Source organism: Sinohyriopsis cumingii, chromosome 10 (assembly GCF_028554795.1).
Source record: "Sinohyriopsis cumingii isolate HCF-2022 chromosome 10, ASM2855479v2, whole genome shotgun sequence".
Taxonomy (NCBI): Eukaryota; Metazoa; Mollusca; class Bivalvia; order Unionida; family Unionidae; genus Sinohyriopsis; species Sinohyriopsis cumingii.
Window position 1 is genome coordinate 46,000,386 of NC_142970.1, and position 26,705 is coordinate 46,027,090.

The following is a 26,705-nucleotide window of genomic DNA, read 5'->3' on the forward strand; positions in this document are numbered from 1 at the left end:
TTATTGAACATTTATAAAGACTATATAAGTCTATCTCTCTCTCCCACTGCGGTAACTCATGATGTCACCCGCATGGACCACCTTCCTGCACAAAAGTTCCAAACGCATAAACAATCATTTTGGTGTCACTTGGTGCGGTCCGCACCCCCTAGTGACTCCACTGCTCTCTCTCTCTCTCCTTTGGACAGTTTGACTAAACGTTAACATCATTCATAAGTCCAGAGGCATCGTCGTATTACACAAGCGAAAATCACCATGCTTGTATTATCATGCATTTTCGCCCGTATCTAGCTGCGATAATCCAGAGAGAGAGAGAGAGAGAGAGAGAGAGAGAGAGAAGGGGGGACGGGGTAACCATTTGGACATTTTTATATTTAATAATTCATAATCGAGTTTTAGAGCATAATAATAGGTTTAAGAATCAACACCAACAAATCATTATATACGCTACAGTATGCGTGCCTTGTAAGCTCGTAATCGACAAATTTAATCTGTAGGCCTAGTGTCGACGTGCGATTGCAACTATTTAACATTAATATTATGAACACTTTAGAGAGATCCCAAGGAAATCGTGAAGACATCGTTACGACGAACCAGATTATTGTAGGTTACTTGGTACATGTTCAGTTTTAATGTTATCGTCCAGCGCCATATGTTTTTCTCTCTCACTCTAGAGTTTTGCTCTTTTGTTTTGTCCCCTACACACGAGAGGGGAGAGGGAATGGAAAAATGGATTCCGATGAAATTGTGTACCATTTTAATTTCATTTAGAAAACAGTGACTATTATTATTAATACTGTTTATCGTTATTTTGAAATGTCCTTAATGATTAATGAATGACTAGAATTCATCATTGATCTATACGCCCGCATTTGAAAGAATGTTTATATATTCGTATTAATGCGCCATGGTCGGATCACAATTTGATATACCAATAGTATCGGTATATCAATTTGCTTTATACCAACACTTTAAATGCCAGGTATTTTCATATATATATATATATATATATATATATATATATATATATATATATATATATATATATATATATATATATTACTTTCTTCCTTTTTCTTTCTTTAGCTTCGCATAAGCAAAATTGGAACCCAATATCTGATACATCTAATATAATAATTAATATACATCTTATCATGTCTACATTTTCCAAAAGCTCCCATGTTTACAATCAATGCTCATCAATCTCCGATTTCTCCGTCGTTTTCAAAAATCACTATCATTGAGAAGAGAACTAAAATTGTTAAAGAAACATTCTTTTGCTTTGTTTTTGCAAAGAGATTTCTCCTAAAATTGTGTACTGTTTGTCGTTGAGTATAACAAGTATACGATACTGTATAAGTGACCCAGAAGATCAGACAGAAAACAGAAAACAGCTCACAGACGTTCAGTGACAATGTTTCGATTCCTGTTGGAAACTGATAAATTATAGGTTACTGCATTTGTATGGGAAAATATGAACGAGCTTTTCGGATGAAATACTGCACGACCTTGGGAGTTCTGTATATCCATCCGACAAAACGAGTTCATATTTTTCCATACAAATGCAGTAACCTTTTTATTATATGCTCATTTTGTTATTCTACCTAATGCTTAATTATATTAACAAAATACACTACAAGAAACAAAGTAACTGAATGTATGCCGTATTGCAGACTAAATACACAAGCGCAGAGTCATCATTACACAACAACAACATTATTACTGCGCACATAACTCCGCCCAGAAAAATTTGAACTTAGTCGCGCGCTGCACATAACTTTCAAAAGAAAATGGCGTGTCTAGTTAAAATTGAAATTTGGAGTCATATGGTGAACGAATGCTGACATTTGCAAATGTGTTTCTCTTTCTGTCATTGAGTGTTTGAAATCATAATGTGGACAAATATGAACTTCTTCAATTGCAATTTCAAAAAGACGCTATGAAATTTAATGCTTATTTCATATTTTGGGCAGCAAGGAGAAAGTAAATGCACTTATGTTCGAAATTACAGTACAATTTCGAAATGTGTAATCAAGATTGAGAACCTACGACATGGCTCATGTAATTTGGATTTGCATAACTAAGAAAGTACATTTTGAGGAAATTCAGGATGTAAAACTATCAGTATATTTTTGCCATTCATATTACCAGCTAAAGAAGACAGTTTATGCCTTGTCACTTGCATGTTATTTGTAGGGACCCTTTCTGACGTCTGCTATATATCTAGCCTAAATCCGAAACATTGTATCAAAAAAGTTAACAAGAATCGTGCCAGTGCAGCTGATATGTGACAGTCCACGACACATCTGCTTTCCTTCATTCAGACTCAAATTTAATCAACCAAAACATAAAGCGCCTACTACGCGAGTGTACATGATTTGTTTAAATCAAAAGTGCTAGCGTCTGCGTCCATTGTTTACAATAGAAAGTGTTCCTTTATGAGTGCAATATGAAGTTGCGCGCGTGTTCAGTGTCGTAAAATATTGAACGATTCTGACAATGGAAAGTTAAAGGAGAAAAAACATATGGGCATATAATAAAACGTTAATACTTAAAGCGTACTTTTTGATGCAAACTCTTCATTGAATGCATAAATGAATACACTACGGTACTGACATATCTTAAGATCTTTTCATCTTGATGGAGGGAGAAAGACGAGATATGTTGGAAGTGAGAGAGGAAATAAGAAAATAAAAATAAAGATGAGATAGGCCTAAATATGGACATACAAGTTTGCACAACGTACATAATTAGACAGATATATTTCCTACATTGAAAAAGAAAGCAGTTCCCAAAGGGGTACAGCCAGTTTGGCGATTAAAGTGGTATCACCGATGTGACGATATCAATTTTCTCCAACTGATGCATACAAATAACTAATATGTGTTTTGTTTCGAGTCCGTGGAAATAACAAGATTGATATAAAGTAGGGGATATGTAGAGATCATTGAGCTGAGACGCATTCAAAAGCCATATCAACCAGTTTTTCTCCGCGGACTTGGAACCATACACGAATGCGGTTTTGTATTTATTACATACCCCGTTTTTTAGCTGTTCAGGGTGGGCTAAACTGAAAGCGAATTTGAATTTAAAGTTACATTCATTGCGTCCAACAATATCTACGAGGAAAGACACGAAAGTAGTTTCAATCACGGAAATATACGGCTATTTAACGCCAGATCAACCGCGTAAGGTTCATATTACAAGCAATACATTCAATTTTAACTACCGATTCATCCGAATGTATTTCAGAGTCATTTATGCGGTTAAGTCATGGGATGAAAAGAATTTCACATTTACGCTAATTTCAAATGAAACTTAAGAAACTCGTCCAAAAATGGCAAGACTCGCAAAAGATAGAAATTATTCGATCAGTTTAACACTCATGTATGATCTCAATCCACCCTCTATCTCTGTCTGTCTACCTCTCCCTGTCTGTCAATGTCTCTCCTACCCTCCCCGTAATCTCTCTCTCTCTTTCTCCCTCTCTCTCTCTCTCTCTCTCTCTCTCTCTCTCTCTCTCTATATATATATATATATATATTGATAGATAGACAGATATATATATATATATATATATATATATATATATATATATATATATATATATATATATATATATATATATATGTGTGTGTGTGTGTGTGTGTGTCTGTGTGTCTGTGTCCGTGTGTATGTGTTACAAAATTCTAGTATTTGTGTTCCAAATTAAATTTCAGTTGGTAATATACATTCCAGTACATCTGATCTTGCACGTCTGATCGTTTCTATTTGAATTTAAGTGTTCAGGATACTTTTAATTCATCTTTTCATTTCTTTTAAATAGATTCACTGATTGGAAATAATTACGTTCCATAATAATGCCAGGCTTTCATTTTATTATCAAAGCACTTAAAGATAGTATCACGTACATTATTTTGCTTACGCCTACATGCAATGCAGAATTTTCTGTACCTTCATACGTTTGTAGTGCAACGGCTTCGTTGGTCTAAGTGGATCGAACCAGGGCCGAGTCATACCAAAGACTTATAAAAATGATACTACCAGCTGCCTTTCTAGGAGCTCAGTATTAAGAGGTTAGTGTTAGGACTGGTCGGACTGGTGTCAGGATAGTGTGACTGGGTGGAACATGTCCGCGGTATGATGCCTCTAGTGTTTACATCACTGTAAACAGCCACACATCGTAGCGATATGACTGAAAAACTGTTACAGCTACGTTAAAGATCCAAATCACACACATGCACATACATACATAACCACACGTTTGTAGTGCTGCATATCTCTGATAACATTTCTTTCGTCTGAGATAGGGCCACTGAATGCTAAACTCAGACCCTTGGAACTTAGCTACAAGGAAGAAAAGTATGTTCATCTTGCAATGATGCAGATCTGTATCTCTCTCTCGTTCTCTCGATCAATCGATCGATTGACTGATTGATTGATTAAATGATGCATGATACTTTCACGTTATGACATGTTTTGGGACATAGACATCTAATATATTTTATTGTGATTTCTTCCTATATTCGACAAAATTAAAATAATAAAAATGTGAAGGACGTAATTTGGAAAGATTCTACTGATTTATTTTCCATTTACGTAAGTTTATCTTTTTTCAGATATTTATCATATCTGACAGAATGATATCGCAGGTGAAGTTATACTACGAACAGATTAAAGAAAAATTTGAAGAGCTGGGTACTGTCACATTAAGTCTTGAAATTGATCCACAAATCCAGTGCATCATGACGCAGGGATTTGATATTGGGAGAGTGATATGCAGAAATGAAGGTGAACGTTTTCCTATATCAAGAGTGAAAAAGCCACTGAAGGAATGTCAGATTGATGTGGAGGATACTGTGAAGATAAAAGGGTCTGATGATTGCACTCCATGGTTTACAGGGGTCACATACTTACAAGGGGATCAGGTGATGCTTGCAGATTTTATGAATAAGAAAGTTATTCTTTTGAATTCATCCTACCAATACATCGCCAGCTTTACACTAACAGACAAACCATGGAACATATGTGTTGTGGATAATCAGGAGGTGGCCGTAACTTTACCACATCAGAAGACAGTTCAGTTCCTGTGTATAACAACCGGAGCCATCAAACCCACCATGACGGTTAAAAGCATATATCAATGTGGTGGTGCCGCTTCAGCGGGAAATGGGAAAATAGCTGTATCTAGTGGAAGTTATGGTAACGGTAAATGCTACTGGAGTCTGATCGAACGTACAGGAAAGGAAATGTGTTATCCATTTGACTGTAAGTGTAAACCTTCACCTACTTATATCGCTGTCAATTCATCTTGCAACCTTGTGTACCTTACTGTGCGTGATGCCAGTTCCCTGTATTGTTTTGACATGGATGGTAGGATGATTTATAAATACAGTCCTGACACTCTTCAGGGTGCCGTCGGTGTTGCTACAGACAGGGATGATAACGTTTATGTGGTGGGACAGATGTCTAAAAACATCCACCAGCTTACATCAAACGGAACTCCCATTAGAATCATCACAGAGGGTATTAATTGCGGTTCAATGGCAATTTGTTTCAACAGTAGTCATGACAAGATTCTTATAACTACTGCTTCAGATTATATAAATGTGTTTCGACTAAAGTAACAGTTTAGCCAATTGTGAGTCTTATCCATAAAGCTCGGTCGAGAGAGATTTGCGTTATGTTAATATTCTGAACATTTTGTAATATAAGGCTAAGGGTATATTTTACAAAAGAAAACAAAATGAAATAGATTGAATTAGTGCAATTGATTACGAGATATACACAGTTATGAAGTGTGTATGTAAATAGTACATCGGGTCAGGAGATAAACCGAGTATGATATATATATATATATATATATATATATATATATATATATATATATATATATATATATATATATATCACTTTAAAATTATACGCTTGGCCTCTTGACTTATTGTGATGCAGCTAGGTGATGGTTCTCTTACGTCTATAAACTCATGCCATATTATTATCACATCTGCATGTTGCTCTATAATTGCTAATTGTGAACTGATAATGTTGTCTATACCTAAACCTGCCTGCTTTTAACAGCTTAGAATATAATTGACAAACGTAAAATAAAAAATTCGGAAATTTCTGTATTTTAATCTTTTATCTTACAACACCAGTCTTCACAAACGAGATTCAGTTTGGAGCTCACAGCCGAGACGTCTCTATGTAAAAGGCGGTTTACGCGATTGCCAGCTTGTGTCGCTGTGCAGTAGAACGCAATACAAAGAAGCGATATGTTAGAGGAATGTTCATAATACTACGATAAATAACTGCCCGTAGAATATTATTAAATTGCGCTGGAAATACGCTACAAACACGTAGTTAAATGTTAATCACTGAAGGGTGGTCCTTGTTTCTCCATTTTACTTTATACTTTCTGGAAATGTTTAGTCCGTGGAACACTACTGACACTCTGGTCTCTGAGAAGCCAATTACTTTCAATATACATTGTAGCTTTTCCAATGAACCTGATACTCTGAACTTATTTTACACACGAATGTAACCAGATTGTATTACTGCATCAAATTTCTACAATAAAATATAAAAAGTACTTTAACAGGAATTGAATAAGGAACTTAATAATTTGGTCAATCTAAAGTCTGCGAATCTAAGACATGGCCAGAATGCAGAGAAACCCTATTGTCAGATATTCATAGGCGCCTGAACCTGCTTTGCGATGGTTACCTAAAGAATTATTTTTAGTCAAAAGCTGACAAAATAAGTTTTTTTTTTGACAAGGAAGGGTATTTCATCACCGGATCCTAAATCATATGATTAACTCTGATATATATTTTAACAGATAATGTTTTGCAAAAACTGAATTTAAAACTAAGAATACGCAAAGGACATTTTTCGATATCTCGCACACTTTATATCTGTCAAATTTCATTTAGTTACGGAACATACACAAAATGTATAGCTCTATTGGTCATATAAGATAAAAGCTTATACAATCACACATAATTAGGCACACGCAGTCCATCAGGCACTCGTAGTCCGATGTGTTTATTTGATGCTTTTCATAAACTATTCAAATGATTCCATGAAACTTTCAAAATATATTAAGCCCAAGGACTAATTGGTCTTGAATGAAAATTGTTCAATAGTACATCCTATATGGTCACCATGGCAGCCATCTTGAAACTTTTGTCATCACTACTACTCCAGAACAGAGTGTCATACCGACATGAGGTTTTCATAAAAAGGTTTTTCTTTATAATGTAATAAGTTTACCCTAAATCTAGTGTCCAATACGGCTATAATAGTAGGCATCTTGAAAATACCTCTTCTTGAACTGATAGACGTGTTGACATGAAATTTTGACGAAAGACTTCCCGTTTTGTCGTTTGTTCTATATAAACATGGTGGATATCTGATATCTGTCAAGATTTATATGGTGGCCATATTGAAAATGGCTACTCCCCTTGAGCTGATCATCATAATCATTGGGTTCACTCAATCATTTCTTATGACGTATTGTTGGACCCAAATGTAAATAGTACCCCTCATACTTGCAATGCGTCCGCCATGGTGATCATTTTTAAAATATTGTTATCTTTATGTTTCCAAACTTATATTGACATGAGGTTTTCTTTACAGGATTTCAAACAACGTTTAAACAGCCATCATTATGCAGATAAATTAGGACCCCGACCCTAATCCAAAAAATCAAGTATTGACAAAAATATTTTGTCTTCAAAATCCAAAGAGGGAGACATCCCAAAAAGTACGGCAAATTTATTTATTTTCATGAACGTTAACGTTCGTGGTTCAGATGAAAGAATGATTTACACATGTAATCAGATACAAAAATAACACATCGGGCACAGAAGATTACACACATGTCATTATATGTCACCGATATATGGCACACTTCAACACAATTCATTTAGAGATGCTGTGGGGCAACTTTCCCACATAGGAAGAATCAAATATATTGCAATACAATTAACAGTAAAATATTGGCATACTTGGAAGAAACAAACATATTAGTAAATGATGACAGAAGTTTACTAACATGTTCACCCATGTCAACAATATGTAACAAGATCTAAAAAGATCCATCAATCATTTAGCTGGGACCAGTTGTCCACATACTAATTATCAGATTTTGTCAATTTATTTACATATATTTTTTCGTGGACAGCACTTTTTTATAATTATGAAAACACGTATCTATTCATCATTATTTAAAATCATGGCTGGAGAAGATATCCCATGTTGCTTCTTAACATGCACAGTATTCATATTGCACATGTATTTACATGTTCCGTAAAAAAATTAAATCTAGAGTGCATTATATGTATTCACCAATTCTAAAGCGTGATTTTAAAGATAACAAAAAAAAAACCCGAATAGTTGAACTTATACGAAACATATAAGTTGTTGGTATTATTGTTGTTTCTCGTTTTCTGTTTGTTCTTTATATATTAATAATAAACTATTTTTGAAACGTCTTGTTGGAATGTGTGCTTGCATTTTGTTTAATAATAGTTCATCAGTAATGCATCATCAAAGATGAAGTATAATTTCATTAATGAAGCGTATGACCATATCAGTTTTGATCAATGCTCAACACAAGCTCCAAGCTCATCCAACTTGCAGGGCCAAACCTTTTTGTTACTCTGTTGGATCTATTTTAGACTGTGTTTTAGGAGGGGAGCAAATTGGAATCATGTAAAACAATAACAAAGCAATACCGAGGGTTTTAAAAATGATGCACATAATGGTATTTTGACATGAAAATACATATTATCCACGAGTACCTCAGAGTAGAAAAATACCAAGATGAGAATTTTAGCATTAAACAAATGACGTATTTAAAACAAAAACAAAAACAACGGCTGTATGTATATAACTTCGATGAATAATTTAAGTCAGCTGGTTTGTTTCGTATGATAAATTTGGAAGTGAATTGTGCAATTGTTTAAAGTATAATGCTACTAGTGACGAAATTTGTTAAGAAAGAGTCTTCCGGATTCCGTATATTCTGCATCTGGGCCGGGGGAACAGTAATGGATGTGTACGGATATTGAAATGGAAGTTCCAGCAGTGATTCTTGTTTCTGTTTTATCGTTAAGTTGGATCATAATGCTGTGCTTATTGAATATTTTCTATGCATTTGAATAATTATGTTTCGAGGAACACACTGTTTTAGTAGAGGTGTAGCCGTGGGCGTTTCTAGTTTTATGGATCCTTTGCTTGTAGATATACCAGCCTGGTTTTTAATCAGGTTAGCCAGAGTAACTGTATCAACTTTGTCCTTCGATTTACCTCCTTAAGAATGTAAGATTGAATTGATTGGAAAGAAGAAGCCCATATTTGTGAAATTTTACCTTTTCGGGGAAAAGGAACCAAAATTTTGTATATTGGAAATAAACACGGTTTCAATTCCATCGTCTTTACAGCTTCGTATACAAGGCATCTGTCTATGTTAATATACCCCGGCAGATTGGACAACAGATGCTTCTCTCCATACCCAATATATAATGGATTTTGAGACCAATATTGGTTTCGTCTTGATAATTTTTGTACATAAATAGAAAAATAGTCATATCTGATAACTGTAAAGATGAAGGTAAACTTTACTGGAGTCTTGTCAACAGCACAAGAAAGGAGGATATATGTCATCGGTTTGAATGTGTGTGTGATCCGTCAGCTACTTATGTCGCTCTCAATTCATCCTGTACGTGTGTCTACATCATTGTGTCTTTGGCCGATTCCCTGTACTGTTTTGACGTGGATGTTAGGATGATGTTTATTTACAATCATCGGAGTCTTATGCCTCCTAAAGGTGTTGATACATACTGGGATGATAACGTGTGTGTGATGGCACGGTTGTCTGACACCATCCACTAAATGACACCAGACGGTGCACCCATTAGAATCATTAGTAAAGGTATTTCTCACTTTCCATGTGTCATATGTTTCAAGAGTAGGCTTGACAGATTTCTTATGTCTTGATACTTCTTCAGATTCTATACATGGCTACGTGTTTAGATTGAAGTAATTGTAAAACTACTTGTCATTCACATCCACAAAATTTGGCAGAGAGAGACTTACGTTATGCTGACATCCTGATCATTACGTTTCATAAGACTAAGGCAAACTTCTCACGAAGAAAACAAAATCAGATTTATTAATCCTATATATTAGTAGGTATGCCAAGTGTGTATATGCATATTAACAATGGCTAGGATTGATGCTAATTATAAAGTGTGTATGTAAATAGGTCACATGGTTAGGATTGATGCAAAGTATTAAGTGTATATGTAATATATGTAAATAAGTCACATGGTTAGGATAGATACAAATTATAAAGTGTGTATTGTTACGACTCTATTGTCAAAAACTAAATAGCAAAATAAAGCAAACCAAACAAGGTTTGTAAAAGTCAACAAACTATTTAACTAGTAAAGTTATAAATAAAATGTGAGAAGAACTCACATTATTATGAATTGAATCCAAACTAACCCTTTTAAAGGTCTATGAAGAAACTATATAAATGAAAAGTTCCTTATAAATTACAAAACGGAAAACAGACTGGTACTTTAAGAACCTTGGCGTTGTCAAGATGGCGTTGTCCAAAATTCCTTCGAGTAATTTATAACAGTTCCAGAATAATATTATAGTCCAAATAATGAGCACTTTCTATTTCTACTTAACAGCCCAAAGAATGTTTTCCTATCGAATGATATATAAAAATAACATAAAACACATCTGCAGTCTTACAACAAGAACACTATGTGGGGAATGAATTCAAAATCGGAATGCATTTGGTTGCTTAATTCCTTCCTTACATACACCGTATGTTGCGACTGTATTTCGCAATAGACCCCAGGTCACAAATAATACTGTTCATTTTGCGTCGATTTTGCCTATTCATATGACCTAGCCCAACGAATGGGAAGTTACAGAATTATTCTAGAAACTTAGAAACTGACAAATTTAGCCAGAATATATGCGAATTGTGTGAACGTTTGTGTTTTCGATTTGTAATGTAGCTTTTAAAACATTTCAGTCATAAGACAACGAAGTCTGCAGCGTGACAGTTTATAGTGATGTCTAGCACTGGGACATTATGCCGCAGACATGTAGCATTGTGTCCCACCCAGTTACATTATCCTGACACCAGACAGATAACTCCTAATGTTAACCTATCAACGCTAAGTGTCAAACGAGGCAGAGCCGCTCATACCATTTTTATACGTATTTGGTATGACTTATCTTGGGTTCGGACCCGCGACCTCACGCATAATCGCTAGGTCATTGGAGCCGTCCACCAGCTATGAACTGTGTATATAGATAATACACATTTTCTGAAGATGAATGCATACAAGCTTACCAACATACAAACAAAATGTTAGCATCAAAACTTTCCTTATACTACAGTTTATGAAAACTAATTAAGAGTGCAACTGTATTATTGGCGACCACAGCTGTGTTTATTATTCCTATAATTTAGCACCGAGACGTCTTGTATGTGAACATCTATCCAACAACACGACTCCTGGAATATTTATGAAACACTACAGCTATGATGAATATATTGTACCAGTGCGCTAGATGTGTATTATATTGTTGGAACCTTCACACGAATTACGTTAAAGATGGCTCAAAATGAATATTACGGTGACATTTTCAAATTTAATCAACAAGGTTTCTAAGTGCCGTGATATAAGAAGACACAGGATGTGCACTAGGGAACATTCAAAAGTTGATTACTAGCATGTAGTTGAGATTACCATGAATTCCATAAAATTTCAGATTTCTTCTTCATACTGAATCCAAAGTAATACTATGTTTGTCTTGCCCCGCACACCTTTCAACTTCTCACAGCGTCTCAGAGAATGGATATTTCCAGACCTCTCTTGTGGCTCCTGGAATTGTGTATCACAAAATCTCTACTCCCTGCAAATAGGAAAGTTCTGAAATTTAGCGCTGCACAAAATGTGATATACTCTGTAGGTTAATTTATTCATTTCAGATCTCCAATAACCCGCTTCATGAAAATTCATGAAATATTATGGGCATGATGATTATCTGGTACACGTGCACAAAAGAACTGGCGAGTTGTTTTTCGTTTACATGATGGAAAGGCATAGTGGATAAGCATTGGGAAATTATTACAATTTTGTTAGTGTCTGGACTAGTAATGTTCATGTAATAGCACAGAATTTCAAACTTGTCCTGGATAATGCTGATGAACTCATGGGGAAGAAATAGGAAATGTCGCTGACCAGGGAGAATTTTCAACTTGTTAGTTTCCCATAGATTGGCTGTATTCGGTTATGACCTTTGGAACAAAGCTCAGACAGTCTGTGAGTAGGTAGTTAAGTTGATTATTTCACGGGGATGACGCAAAGAAGTATTGTTCGTTGACATTAAATGGGTCTATGACAAATGGGATTACAGCCCCCACATAAGATAACCGTTTTTTCGTTTCTTCATATTAAGCATGTGGTCCCAAAAGGCAGTGTCCAATAGCGTCTACTGGAGCATATATATCTCAGCAAAATGAACAAATGTATGAATAATAGTTGATACTTACATGTATTTCTTGGTATATATTGACTACATTTGGCTGAGATTACGAAGGGTATAGTCCATCTTAAACCAGCATGTATAAATGAGTACATTGTTCGCCACAATGTTCACTAGTCTCCACAACGATTTGCAAACGTTATCAAACAGAAAATAAAAATCATACTGAAGTGATCGTGCCTGCATTACAAATTCAAGAATGTTCTTGTGTGCAATATTTAGTCTTGACATTTGAAATTTTATTCATTTGAAAATTTGAAAATTTAACAACATGACCACTACTGATGTGCTGACTACCTATCTGCCTACCTATCCACCCACCAAGGTATCAGCCTACCTGTCTATATAATGTGACAAAGGACATTAATTTATATAACATCATGTTTGTTGTAATTAGTTCAAAATATTTGGATTAATATTATTTTGTATTAATGTCTCAAAATCGTTGTTCTTAAAATCTGCTTTTAACATCGTCCAGCAGTAGATGCCAGATTATTCTAGATGAAGTTCACGGGCTTCCATTAATCTTGAAGAGGCATCTAGCAGTAAGGAGAAAATGAATGCGTAAAAAATTATCTTGATTAACCACAAGTGAGGTGTCACATGAAGAGCATGCAGGATGCTGTCCTCGTACATAATTCTAGTATTCACTCATTTGAACAATACACAGTTAATCTAATGGTATTATATCACAACATACAATGTATTGTCATCAATCGGGAACGTTTACAATGGAATAAATATTCACACTTCGAGCTGCATGGGTCACAAAGGGCCTTATGACTAGCATAGCATGTATATGAGATTAGCATAGATGAATCGATGTGATTTGTGATTTTGATTTTTAACGTAGCTTTAACAATTTTTCAGTCATATCGCTACGATGTCTGCAATGTGGCAGTTTATAGTGATGTCTAGCACTGGGGCATCATGCCGCAGACATGTAGCATGATGTCCCACCCAGTCACATTATCCTGACACCAGGCCGACCGGTCCTAACACTAACCTCTTAATGCTGAACGCCAAGCGAGGCAGCTGTTAGTACCATTTTTGTAAGTCTCTGGTATGACTCGGCCGGGGATCGAACCCACGAACTCCCGCATCCGAGGCGGACGCTCTTACCACTAGGCCACCGGAGCGGTGATGAATCGATGTGATGATAAACACGAATAATCATGCTAAAGAAGCATCAATTGTCAGTGACAGTGACCTTCTTTGGCTTTGACATTATAGTAAAATATATGCTTCTAATAAACATATGTCGTGACCCGGACATGAACAGACCATTGATGTATTCTATTCACCACAACATTAAAACTACTGAGCATGAAATGTCGGTCGCATATACTTGTTTTGGAAAAAGAGTATTAAACTGATCAAACTGTATCCATTTACGATGCTTCACCGTAACGTGATTCGATCTATGATATTATGCATATAACGTCCTAAAAATGTTGTTGTCGGGTTTAATGCCGTTTTTCAGCACACGATAGGCTATACATGGCGGCCAGTATTAATGGTGGAGGAAGAATGCGGGAAAACCCGGGAAAGAACCACCGACCCACGAGAAGCTACTAGCAAGCTTTCTCACATACCCACATTGGCTGAATCCGAGACTAGAACTGCCGCAGACAGAGGTGAGATGGCAGTGATCCATAACGGAGATCGCTTTAGACCACTCTGCCACTAGGGGCCCCGTCCTAAAAACGTTTTCAAGAGTTAAGTAAAGCCAGTAAAGGATAAAATATAGTTCACAACGAGTCTCCTTTGTTGAAAAAGTGTAGTGGTAGCAGAGATGCATATCGTCATCAATTTCATGAATACATCATTAACAATAATGTGCATGATGATAGCACACAAATTTAAACCCAAGTCAGTAAAGCACAAAGTATAATTGATGTTGTCCTACTACTGAAATAAAGGAGTTGTACTGATCAAGATGCATCCCCAAGTTTCAAGACTCTATATAAGACAGTATACACAGAAGATGCCAAAAATATATATGGCCTTTACCTAAATACAACAACTCAACTTCTGTAAATAAAATATAAAATATAGGTTCCAATATCCTTTCTGGCATGGGTATGGTTGTTCAAGAGATATAAGTAAACGTCACCTAGTTTAAAGAGAACAGCAATAGCAGTAAATGTATCAAATCAAACCATAGTTTTTAAAATATGAAAGTATGGATCACGGTGACAAGAGTGTAATAATTGTCCTAAAGCATCGTCTCGTCATATTTCATAATTCCAGGTATATCATAATTATCCAGAAGATACAACACCAATGAGGTCATGAGATAAATGCAAGCGATAAGGTATTAAAATTGGCAATGTAGGTAACAGTGACATTTATTATTTGTAGTAAGGGTTTTGTCTTTAACGCCATTTCTCAGCACACGATAAGCTATACATGGGGTCCAGCATAACTGGTGGAGGAAGAACCAGGGAAACTCCCAGCAAGATCCACCGACCCACGGGTAGCTGCAGGAAAGCTTTCTCACATACCCACATTGTCCGACGTGGACAGAGGAGAGATGGCAGTCATGGTAAAGGAGAGCGCTATAGACCAATCGAACACCAAAGGCCCACTGCTGAAAGAGCTTGAGAAATAAATTTTAAATAAAACTTTCGACTAAATATATATTTCACAGTGACCTACATATGTGACGAAAGTATAGTACTCACGGAGATGAAAATGAGCTCTTTTTCGTCATGAGATAACCACAAAACATAACAGAGTAAGTAAAATGTGAAATATAGGTCACAACCATGTATTTTTTGTGGTATTATTAGGAATACATATATTCATGCAGTTTGGTGATCCTAGCATAAACAGCGCTTGATAAATGAACTTCAAACACAATTTTACTAAAGTAATGTAAGTATGAATATAGGTCACAGTGACACCCCATCTTGCTGGGGTGTAGTGCTCATCATTATGCATCTCTCAGCAACTCATTAAAAAGCAATATAAAACATTTCTTTTCGTTATGTTCACCCCTCTTAGATCCGTACCAGTATGTCTTGCTGGTTTGGACATGTGTTTCCGAAATATTAAATACGTCTATTTTTAAAAATGCCCCTGTCCTCCCTTTTATGGTTATTTTGTGTATGTAAAATAACTAAAGGTTATTCTTTGGTAAAGAAAAAATTTACTTAGGATTGCTTTAAGCTCTATTCTATCAAGTTATTGAAGTTTGTTTTTGATCCCATAAAAGGCACAGGCTGGAACAAAACTCCCTTCCCTTTGTACTGGGCAGTGGGCCTAATTTATTGTTGTTCTTGTCGTGTCCTTTTGAACATTTATTTACTCCCCTCGCTCATCGTATGTGGTGGGAGATCTGGTTTCCTTGCTCTCCCCCATGCAATTTTTAAGGCTCTTTTAGTGACTTTTGCTTTTTTCTGGTTGGTCCTTGTGTAGTACTATTTTGCGTACTGTTGTTACATTTCGACTTATTTCTCCATATGATATTTAAATCATCTGATCTAAAATATGTTACAAAGAATCACGAGTTTATTTAGGAAAAATCAATATAAATATTGGTAGGTACTAATATAATATCAGTTACAATTAATAGCTGCAGAGATGATGTGCAGGGAGCAGGACACAATCTCATTTGATAAGTGGATGGAAGCGTGTGCCCTTACCACTATCATCACAAAGCACAAAACGTCCCCTCCTTGGAACACGTTAGCTGGTAATTTGGATTTAGCATTGTAAAACTTTTAACGTGCGATTTCAGCCTGTATATTATGCGTTATGCCATCTTCAGTATATAAATGTACAGTACGCTCTTGAATCATGGGTCAGAATTACTGGCTTCGAAAATGGTTGCAGGCGTTTTTTAAAACCTAATATCATAATCGTCATGACTGAACACTAATTTGTTTAAAGTCTTGAAATATTTATAATTATCACGCGTTTGGGAGATAATGTGATTATATGATACCATCCGCACGTACGTGTGTGTGTTTGCATTTGTATAATGTCGTGCAACTCTCATGCCCGATGAAGACAAAGATATGATACCTTGAGATATTTGTTTGGGGTGGTCTTTACATGCGCACAGTGGTTTTAGAAGTATGGTTTATTTCTGTAGCTGGAACAGAAAGGGGGTTCGATCACTTTTGCATGCACATAATAAAATATGAATGTGTTTCTTTAGTTGGACAATGGTGTGTAACTCGTCCAAAATGTTCAAGATGGAGACTTCAAACCTTCGAATGTAGTTATGTGCTCTATGTGCACAAAACATTTAGACGTTTCGTCGATTTCGTGGGGTTTGGAGTTTGGGGTGGGGAGAGTTTTACATGTATGATATTTAGTGTGTGTGTGTTTTGTGTGATCATTGACTCAGTTGCGAACCCATGCCAGTTGTGTCAAAACTGAGACCTCTGGGTCATGTTTGAAGTAAACTCCAAATGCTTCCTCAGGTCTCTACCTAATGTGCATAAAAGTGCATATTCACAATTGCAACCAGAATCGGTTTCAGAGTCTATCTTTAACCGCTAAACACTTAACCCTTTGTTTTAATTTGGATACTATTAATATTTATATCCTGTAACCGTATAAGCTCTCTTTGAGCATGAAAAAACAATTAAGTGTTTTCCAATATTGTCTAGTTCACTATCAACCAGGTATTTGTCACGATACAAATACGATATGAACTAAATAATTATTGGGCATTATTAAGTAAAAACACTTTTGATATGAGAGAGAACTGATATCTGATAGTTCTCATACTGCTGTCATATTCTTATACTATTGAATTCTATAGGATCGAATAATGATTTCCATATACAGGGAAGTCCATAATTAAAGAAAAGGAGTATCTAATTAGCTGTTTTACATTCCATTTGCTGTTAAAGGAACTGTGCATGATATTACGATCTGGATATACATTCCAACTACTGGAGTATACCATCCCCTTAACCCACCATATTGATTACTCTTCTAAGAAGCTTATCTGCGGGTCGTTACATCACTTCAAAAGAGCATATTACGGCTGTGTATTGCCTTCAGTGCTGTGACCTGTCATTCCCTTGACACGATATAATTCATTTATAGTGATTCAACTTGTGCTCATGGGTACACTATTTAGTCATTATAAATCATTGCTCAGAAACAATTTGAAATTTGTACATCTCATGGTCACGTTTAAACATATTAAGGAAAATAAACTTTATTATAAAGTTCACACAGCATTAAAAATGAATGTAAATGCAGTCATTCTATCCCACGTGCAAGTGTCAACAATTTCTGATAAGATATATTATATAGATATTCCGATACGAGTTTTGTCATCAGATAAGGAGATTTGTATTGCGTAACAAAGTCAATAGAACGAACTTCTACAACAGTAGTCTATAAAGGATCATATGGTGCACTCCACAATCACACCGCTGCTTTTCTCAAGACCCCGAATATATATCCAGCAATCTCAGTCTATTATATAGATAATTTGTACAATAGTTACGAACTTTGTAATTACGAAAGCCAAAATAATATATGCATATTACACACCTAAGTGTTAAATATAAAAACTTACTAGCGAAATAATTTTCACATGTGAATATCTATATTTGTATTAAATATGTCATATATTTCCTCCATTTTCACATGTGAAATTATCTAATTTCCCATCATGCCATGCGACATTTGAGTGTGTGTGTTTATAGACGTTATACCTGTAGCAACAACAACGGGGACTTCGTGAGTTAGAAAAACTATATAAAAACTGCATTACACTTGGTCTAGACCTAGTAATCCATTATGTAGTTCACCACGTACGTCCTGTATTCATGTAGTCCAAAGAACAGGTAGCAGGGTCTTATACTAGATCAACCCACAACCTCTTGTTGTACTTTAGATAGTGCACCACGTACTTCTTATACATAATGTAGTGTACCATATACCTCCTGTACATTTAGCAGTGACTTATAATAACTCAAACACTAGTAGTCTATTCGGGTCATTACTGTACGATTCTCTTAACTACAGGGTCAATTTTTCAAAAGATTACATGCTAAACTAACAGAGCACCAACGAAATGAACTGATGGCAAAGAGACCACATGGTGTATTGATGTGTACTGTGGACAATGAATCAAGAGGTGGCGCGGATTAGTCTCATTGATACAATCATTTTTTTTTCATGATTAGCGTGATTCTTTCATCTTACACAGCTGCAAAATGGTTTCTGCTAATGAAACCTGAATAAACCCTACTGTATATACAATGTTTTCAGACATTTCTTGTTTCAAGGATAAAATATATACGGCCCAAAGGAACTAGCTCTTTGATAAAACAATCATCAAATAACATATAAGCAGAAATATGTTGGTTGAATTCATCACTCAAACGTCTTGCGGAGTCAAAATGATTTTAAGACAAAAGGAGAGGTGGTATGACATAATTCGTGAAATTATGTGACAAGATTACCTACAGCATCATGTATTATAGATCTTAAATTTGTGAATTTCTTAGCATCTGCCACATGTGTCCCTGCATGTTTGCTTTACCATTACGTTTCAGAGAAACATATTCGTTTTAAAACAGAAATGTAGCAGGAACATGACACAATTATCACTGACGTACACATCATCAATGTAGGACTAATACTCTCAATTAATCAAGCATATTTTCTTACATATCACGTATATGCTAACATCTATTGCACACATACACACATATCTATTTTAATATGGTATACGTCTAAGGAATACATCTAAATAAAATTATTAAAAAAGTCGATTAATTAAAATCATTTTTATCGATTATGGTGCAAAGACTAACGACAATAGAAAACAGTTCGTGATATTCTGGATACAAATATTTACTCTGCAGTATTGACTCAAATACATTACACGGTTGAGTTCAAACTTGACTTTGATCTATAAAGTGCCGATCGTTTTGTTAGCAGTGTCAGTTCAGGACGGTGGTGGATCTAAGAAGAACTCTGATGCATACATTTTTTGAAAAGCCACAACTGTTAAGGATTAAACATTTTGAGACTAAAGAGCCTGACAGAGTAAGGTATGTAGTTTTTCAAGTCACTTTACCACGATCTGAAGGAATGAAAATACGATCACGAATCTCGAGATGCCTCGAGCTGGTTATTAACAAAAAATACCATAGATAAATAAATAAGGAAATAAATAAAATTTCGTTTAAACCTGACATATTACCTAGATGCTTGAGAAAAGTGTTGGATGCATTGCAAAGGAAATCGTTTTGAACAAAACAAATAAAGTTGTAATCTTGATGAGCAACGCATTTCATGTGTAACCATGTCGTTCAGTCTTTAATGATTATCGTTTACGACTTGTTGCATATTGAAGCACATGAAAGTGTAGGATGGTTGGCTTTCATCATTCCTGAAAGTTTGATTTTATTAGGCGGTCGTATTATTCCTATGCCTTAAACCGATCATATTTGTATGGAATTGTCCGATATATTTTGCATAAGTCTATCATTATGATAATAGACATAAAAACTGAAAGACTCTTCTCTTTATATCGGTAGATGACACAAACCGAGATAAACTGAACATCCCCTAACCTTTTTTTATCAGGCAAGAATAAACTATTTCTAAAATCAGAAGTGTACATAGGTTGCTGATCTCGTGTAGAGTGGACATACAGTATGTAATTATGTGCAAAAATGAGAACAAAATCAGACCTTGTCCATCATTATGGTGCCCTACGTCTGTGAGGAGATTGTGACTTCAAGAATGGATACAAATTAGTCTTCTAAGTGTTGGACTGTCCTTTCGTGCAGGAAGATTAATTTGAACCGAGTTTCCTCCTTCATGTCTCAACTCTTGTTAGATCCAGAAGTTGGAAGGTTACCTTGTGTGACCTAACCCATCACAACAGTCCAAATGTTAATATCAAGTACGGGATGGGAAAGGTCAAAGGAACTCGAACTAAAATAAATTGAACTAAACTCCCCTTAACCTTTAACATCTGAGAGGAAAGTTCACGTGTCAGTTGAATACTTGTTATATTCACAGTCTGAAAAAGAATACTGCCATTTTTGTCTCGAAGGTTAAAGTTACATTTCAAGATCAAATTTGAGACATTATATTACGTTATGTCTTCCTGTTTTATAAATTTCCATCAAAGTGTGTCTGAACTTTTGCTTTGTACTTGAAATCATCACTGATCGTGTTGGTAAAAGAATGCAACGCATGTTGTGGCATGAAACAATGAATAACAACCGATGAGTATGCATTGAAATCAATAGTCACAATCCATATAGATACACAGTCGCGACACTATTCAAGGGAAGGGTATGCACGCACCCCGAATTACTATCTTTATTCAGGAAGATTTGACCATGTTTCAGTTTATTGCTAAAACTGTTTCGGGATTAAGTTCCATTACTGAAACGTCGGCTAATGAGTGTTGACATTGTTGCATGATTAATGTAGATTCATTGCGTTCAGGAATTGTTGTTTGTCTTTCATTGTATATTTTAAACAATTACTTATCTAACAACTTAAAACTTGTGACAATGTACATAGCACATATGCCTCTAGTTTGTAACACCACGGCTAAAGTAAATAGTGCATTAGTTTGGATATCATGTTTGAAAATGTCATTTAGATAAAGAGTGGACCTGTTTAAATATAACTTCAGTCTGGGTTATCTCAGATCAAAAGCTGTTTGTTTATAGTAGGTGCACATCGCTCTTCGGTCAGAGGACAATGCTTATTTTATATAAATGTTATACACAGTTGGTGTCATTACGTACTTGGAAGTATATGATTGATGATCCTATTTTCCTGCGACAACAAAGGCAAAAGGTAATTCATAGACTGATTTGTAGTGTTCACATTGTCCATATCATATGATAATAGGATGTAATAAATGTAGGGGATGGGTAAATTATCTGCCGGTAAGAAAACATACATCTAAATTAATTTCTACAAAGTATTCATGAGTTTAACTGTGAATTGTTTAATTAATGAAAAATTCCGTAATTGTATCATTAAATTGAATTGTATTATTTAAATAGCGTAGTCTTTACAAAGCAATTATTTATATAAGTAAAATAATCAGGTAGATTGGAGTGCGTGAGGTAGGTTTTATTAAGATCTACTGCATACAGTCATACGTTCCTTACTTTTACCAATTGACCTTCATGATCATTTTTCCATCTACGTTTTTCTTCCCATTCGTATAATATCGCGCACTTCACACAGCGTGGCAAAAACAAACCCTTCCTATTTGTCGAAGACGTGCTGGCATACGTCTTTTAGATTAGATGCTTTCAAATAAATTAAAATACAACTAGTACGAAAATCAATAATTTAATTCAGGGTTAGGGTCATCGTATACCCGAAATGCATAATAATAGGCACATAACGAATTTTGTATACAAATGGATAATAATGTAATCGTATACCCCAATCTGCATATTAATAAAAATTATATAACAAATTCTGGATAAAACAAGGAAATTATGATCATAGCGACAGGTGTGATATGAGAGAGAGAGGGAGATGTTTGTTAAATTTTTGTATCTTTCACTGGAAACACTATCAATATCACAAAATAGATTTATGCATGTTTCAAGTATCATATATATATATATATATATATATATATATATATATATATATATATATATATATATATATATATATCCACCAATCTATTTATTTGTCACTGTCTGGAAATCGAAAGTGAACTCGGGTTTTGTATTGGTACTCACAGAATGGCTAATGTAAAGCGACCTGGCAATTTCACGTTATGACTCACAAACTGGCTAATTTAGAAAGCCCTGACAATGTTACGTTAACAAAATTATGTAGACATGAGGGATGCAATATCGGATTTTATTACATGTTATTGTTATTTAATATTGCATGTGGCTCAGTACATAAAGTAATAGTACATGAACAAATAAATGTTTGACCAGAAGGTGGAGGTTTCTCAAAATATAAGTTCAGTCGACATGTTTGGTTGTGTACTAATGTAAAGTCTTGTGTTTATTTTGCATTTCATTTTAGGGGTGGGTGTTCTTTTATTGATCTTTCGGTCTTTTAGGCATACTGTTAATTTGTAGTTACAGGATCTCTGAAGTTTGTGCTATATCTGATTGGTCAGTTCCAGCAGATGTTATCCTAAACAAGGTAGTTAAAAATGAAATGCCTCTTTTTAATTTGTGATTCTCAGATATAACAGTTGTTCAAACGTAAATTGTTACGAGAAAACAACGTAGAGAAACACGAATATTGTGTTGAATGCATTGGTAAAGAACCTTTATTTTGATACATAATGTTATTGTTCTAATGTGCATGTATCAATATTTGGTTGTATACGTTCTTCGTTGAAACCTTTTAAAGTAATCTTAAAATATTGATTAACATGCCTCCTGGTGAATGTCTGATAAAAGGCCACAGTAAAAATATGTTAACCTAAACACACACGACAGGTAATATATCTCTTTTACCTTAGCTACGCTTGATGACACTTATCCCAAATGACCAAGCACAGTGCAAACATGTAACCAAAATAAACAAATATATGCTCTAGAGTTGTTGATTACTTATTGAAATGAAAATTTCCTGCACATTTGCTGATTCTACTCTAAGGGTTGTTATGGAGCAAACTATATATTTGTAAACAATTACATACACTATGTAAATAACATTTATATCAATATCGCCATCGTAAAAAAAGTACATTGGACGGATTGTGCATTTTGAATCCATTATAACCTGCAGTTACAGTATGTCTGAAGCTTGTGCTCTGACTATCTGATTGGTCAGTTCCAGCAGATGCTATCCTAAACAAGGTAGTTAAAATGAGGTTTAAACTATTTAATTTGTAGTTCTCAACAGCTATAACGGTTGTTCAAACGTAAATTGTTACGAGAAAACAACGTAGAGAAACACGAATATTGTGTTGAAGGCATTTGTAAAGAATCTTCATTTTGAAACATAATGTTTTTGTTCTAATGCGCATGTATCATTATTTTGGTGTATACGTTCTTCGTTGAAACCTTTTAAAGCAATCTTAAAATATTGATTAACATTCCTCCTGGTGAATGTCTGATCAAAGCCACATCAGAAATATGTTAACCAAACACACATGACAGGTATTATCTCTTTTACCGTAGCTACACGTGTTAACACTTATCCCAAATGACCAAGCACAGTGCAAACATATCACCAAATTAAACAAATATGTGCTCTAGAGTTGTTGATTACTGAATGAAAGCAAAATTTTCTGTATATTTACTGATTCTATTCTAAAGGTTGTTATGGAGGAAACTACATATTTGTAAACAATTACATAGAATGTGTAAATAACATTTATATGAATATCGCCATCGCAAAAAAGTACATTGGACGGATTGTGCATTTTGAATCCATTATAATCCCATCTGATTGGTCCAGTTTGGGCAGTGTGTATAAGCTCGCATTGAAAAGTTGGTGTGTATTGATGTTGAAGTAGAGTGATGCGGTTCTATCAACCAACCATTTTGAATCGTCCGTGATACATTTTTCGAATTCATTGGCGAACTTATCGAAGATATAAATATGTCGTTCAAGACTGTAGCGGTTTCCATTTCTTTTTATTGACCAGCTGCTTGAGTGGATGAGGAGCTTTTGCGTTTGTTTGTGTTTAAGTCCATGCACTGGATTTGTTATTCCTCAGACAGACTTTCAAAGCGAGCTCAGTTTATTACTGAGAATGTGCTACAATGTGTTATTTGTTATTTTAACGCTTCCTGTTCAATACTTTCGTCATAAAGCCCCTTAATTTGGTTTAATTATTTCTTTCTCGACCTGCAATTTGTTTGGAACTCATCGATCTAGGCAGCACAAAGTTTTGAATTAATCAAGGGTGCTCCTAACCAAGCTGGTTGTATTGTATCTAAAATATGGTTGAGATATTCAAATAAACAAACGTGTTATGTATGTGTGTAATCACCCCTGCGTTTTTCTTTTCTTTCGCTCCATGTATGATAGTGAATAAGTAGGTTGTGTATGTGTATATCAACACCTTTGTTTCGTCTTTCACTCCATGTATGACATATATTAAATCTACGTTTTCACATTAGTTTCCAGTCAGCCATACAAATTTGTTAACATAAGATTTCCAGTCTTGTGGCTATAATCCATAAAACCTAGTTCAAATAGGATTCCTCTTGTTCCCCATGTGCCATCGTATACTACCTGCAACGAATATGGTTACTGATTTCAAATAAATAAACTGGAATACATTATGCAAACATCTGACTTTGAAGTGATACTTTGAACGTTATTCATTCCATTCTCTCATTTTATTTTAGCTATCTTCATTTTGCTTAAGCAATCATATCAAGAAAGCATATGTAAAGCTACAAAAGTGATTTGAGTTCGCTTGAAATGTCCTTTTCTCTGTATTCATTGTTGGGTTTATTGATAGCAGCGAGCAACTACCGGATTTCTCAAGTACATTCCTAGCAAGGGAGAGGACAGGACATATAATTCGGGAAGCTTACATTTTAAGGGGTTTATAAAAATTCTGTAAGTATCAATTTGCTTTATAATCGGTTTTACAGTTTCAGGAATTCAGATCTAGTCGGCGTCTGAGATGTTACTGGAATGACATGATGACGTCAGAGACAGACCATTTAATCTTTGTAGTTTGAGAAGGGAGCTTATAATGTTTCTTCGAAACATGATATTTTATCCGTAAGTTTTCAACTATCATAATGAGTAAAATTGATATGATTTAGTTTTCTTCAAATCTTATCCCAATTATGATTTCAAGCTATTTGGGGACAATGTAATTGTTTTAAAAAAGTTAGACCCTGCCTAAAATGAAATGGTCGGTCCGATCATCTAAAGTATTTACTCAAATGCATAACACGGTTGAGTTCAAACTTGACATTGATCTACCGATCGTTTTGTTAGCAGAGTCAGTTCAGGACGGTAGTGATCTAATAAGAACTCTGATGCAAACAATTATTGAAAGGCGAAATGTCTGACGCTTCAACCTTTGGAGACTAAAATACGTAGCAGACTAAGGTACGTTTCACACGACGAAAATAATGATGGGTTTTACTCAAATAGTAAAATTGATGTACTTTACTTTTACATAATAAAATGATGTATTGACCAGAATAGTGAAAAATGGTGTACTCTACTCAAATAATAAAATGATAAAACGATGAGACGGATATCTTACAAAATATCTTTACTATCCCAAAACACTGGGTATAACAGACCCCAAAATTAACCTACGGCTAAAAGATTACATGTATGGAGTTACACAAAACACTCCGGCATTAGCATACGTGGCTACCAGTCACACTGATCAATCATGCAATCAAAAGTACAGGTAGGCATCGGGCACCATTCAATGTCTCGGTCAATCTAGCAATCAGCAGCCACCATCGGTCAGCAACGCCCGATCAGCTGCTAATCAGCCAGCAACACACTGTTCATTCAGCTCTATGGCTGCTATGGTCAGCGTTACAGCTGTTATGGTCAGCTTTTATGGTCAGCTATATAGCTGGTACCTCTTCCACCCTGATCAGCTGTACAGCTGACGATGTTCTAGTACTTAAGTAGACTGCTCACTGACATGACGTTGTTTTGTGCGTTTCATGTCAATTTACCACGCTATGAAGGAATGATATCTCGACGTACCTCAAGCTAGTTATTACCAAAAGATACGATAAATAAATAAATAAAACTTCTTTCCACCTGACCTATTACATAGAGGCTTGGCGAAAACAATTGGGTGGATTGTAAGAGAAATCGTTTTGAGCAACACGAATAATGTTGTAATCTTCATGTACAACGCAATTCATGGGTTTCTTATCACATGGTTTGTGGTTCAGTCTTTAGTGACTAGCATGTACTACGTTTAGCATCGTAAAGCACCTGAATGTGTACGATGGTTGGCTTTCATTTATGAGAAGTTGATTTTATCAGGCGGTTGTATTATTCATATGCCTTAAACCGATCATATTTGCATGGAATTCTCCGATATATTGCACAATAAGTCTATCAATATGATAACTGACATTAGAACGAAATGACTCTTTATATCTGTAGATGACATTATTCGAGATAAGTTGAACATCCACTCATGTAAATATTATATCCAC

At 35.2% G+C, this 26,705-nt stretch overlaps 1 protein-coding gene across 1 annotated transcript in view; it reads left to right on the forward strand.

The window, feature by feature from the left end:
* The window catches only part of LOC149789973 (uncharacterized), a 101,360-nt gene that overhangs the window by 9,250 nt on the left and 65,405 nt on the right, over window positions 1–26,705 (forward strand). Inside the window, exon 2 of the mRNA XM_089973149.1 lies at window positions 4,620–5,623. Coding sequence (XP_089829275.1) covers window positions 4,620–5,623 — 1,004 coding nt within the window. The remainder of the gene's footprint in view (window positions 1–4,619; window positions 5,624–26,705) is intronic.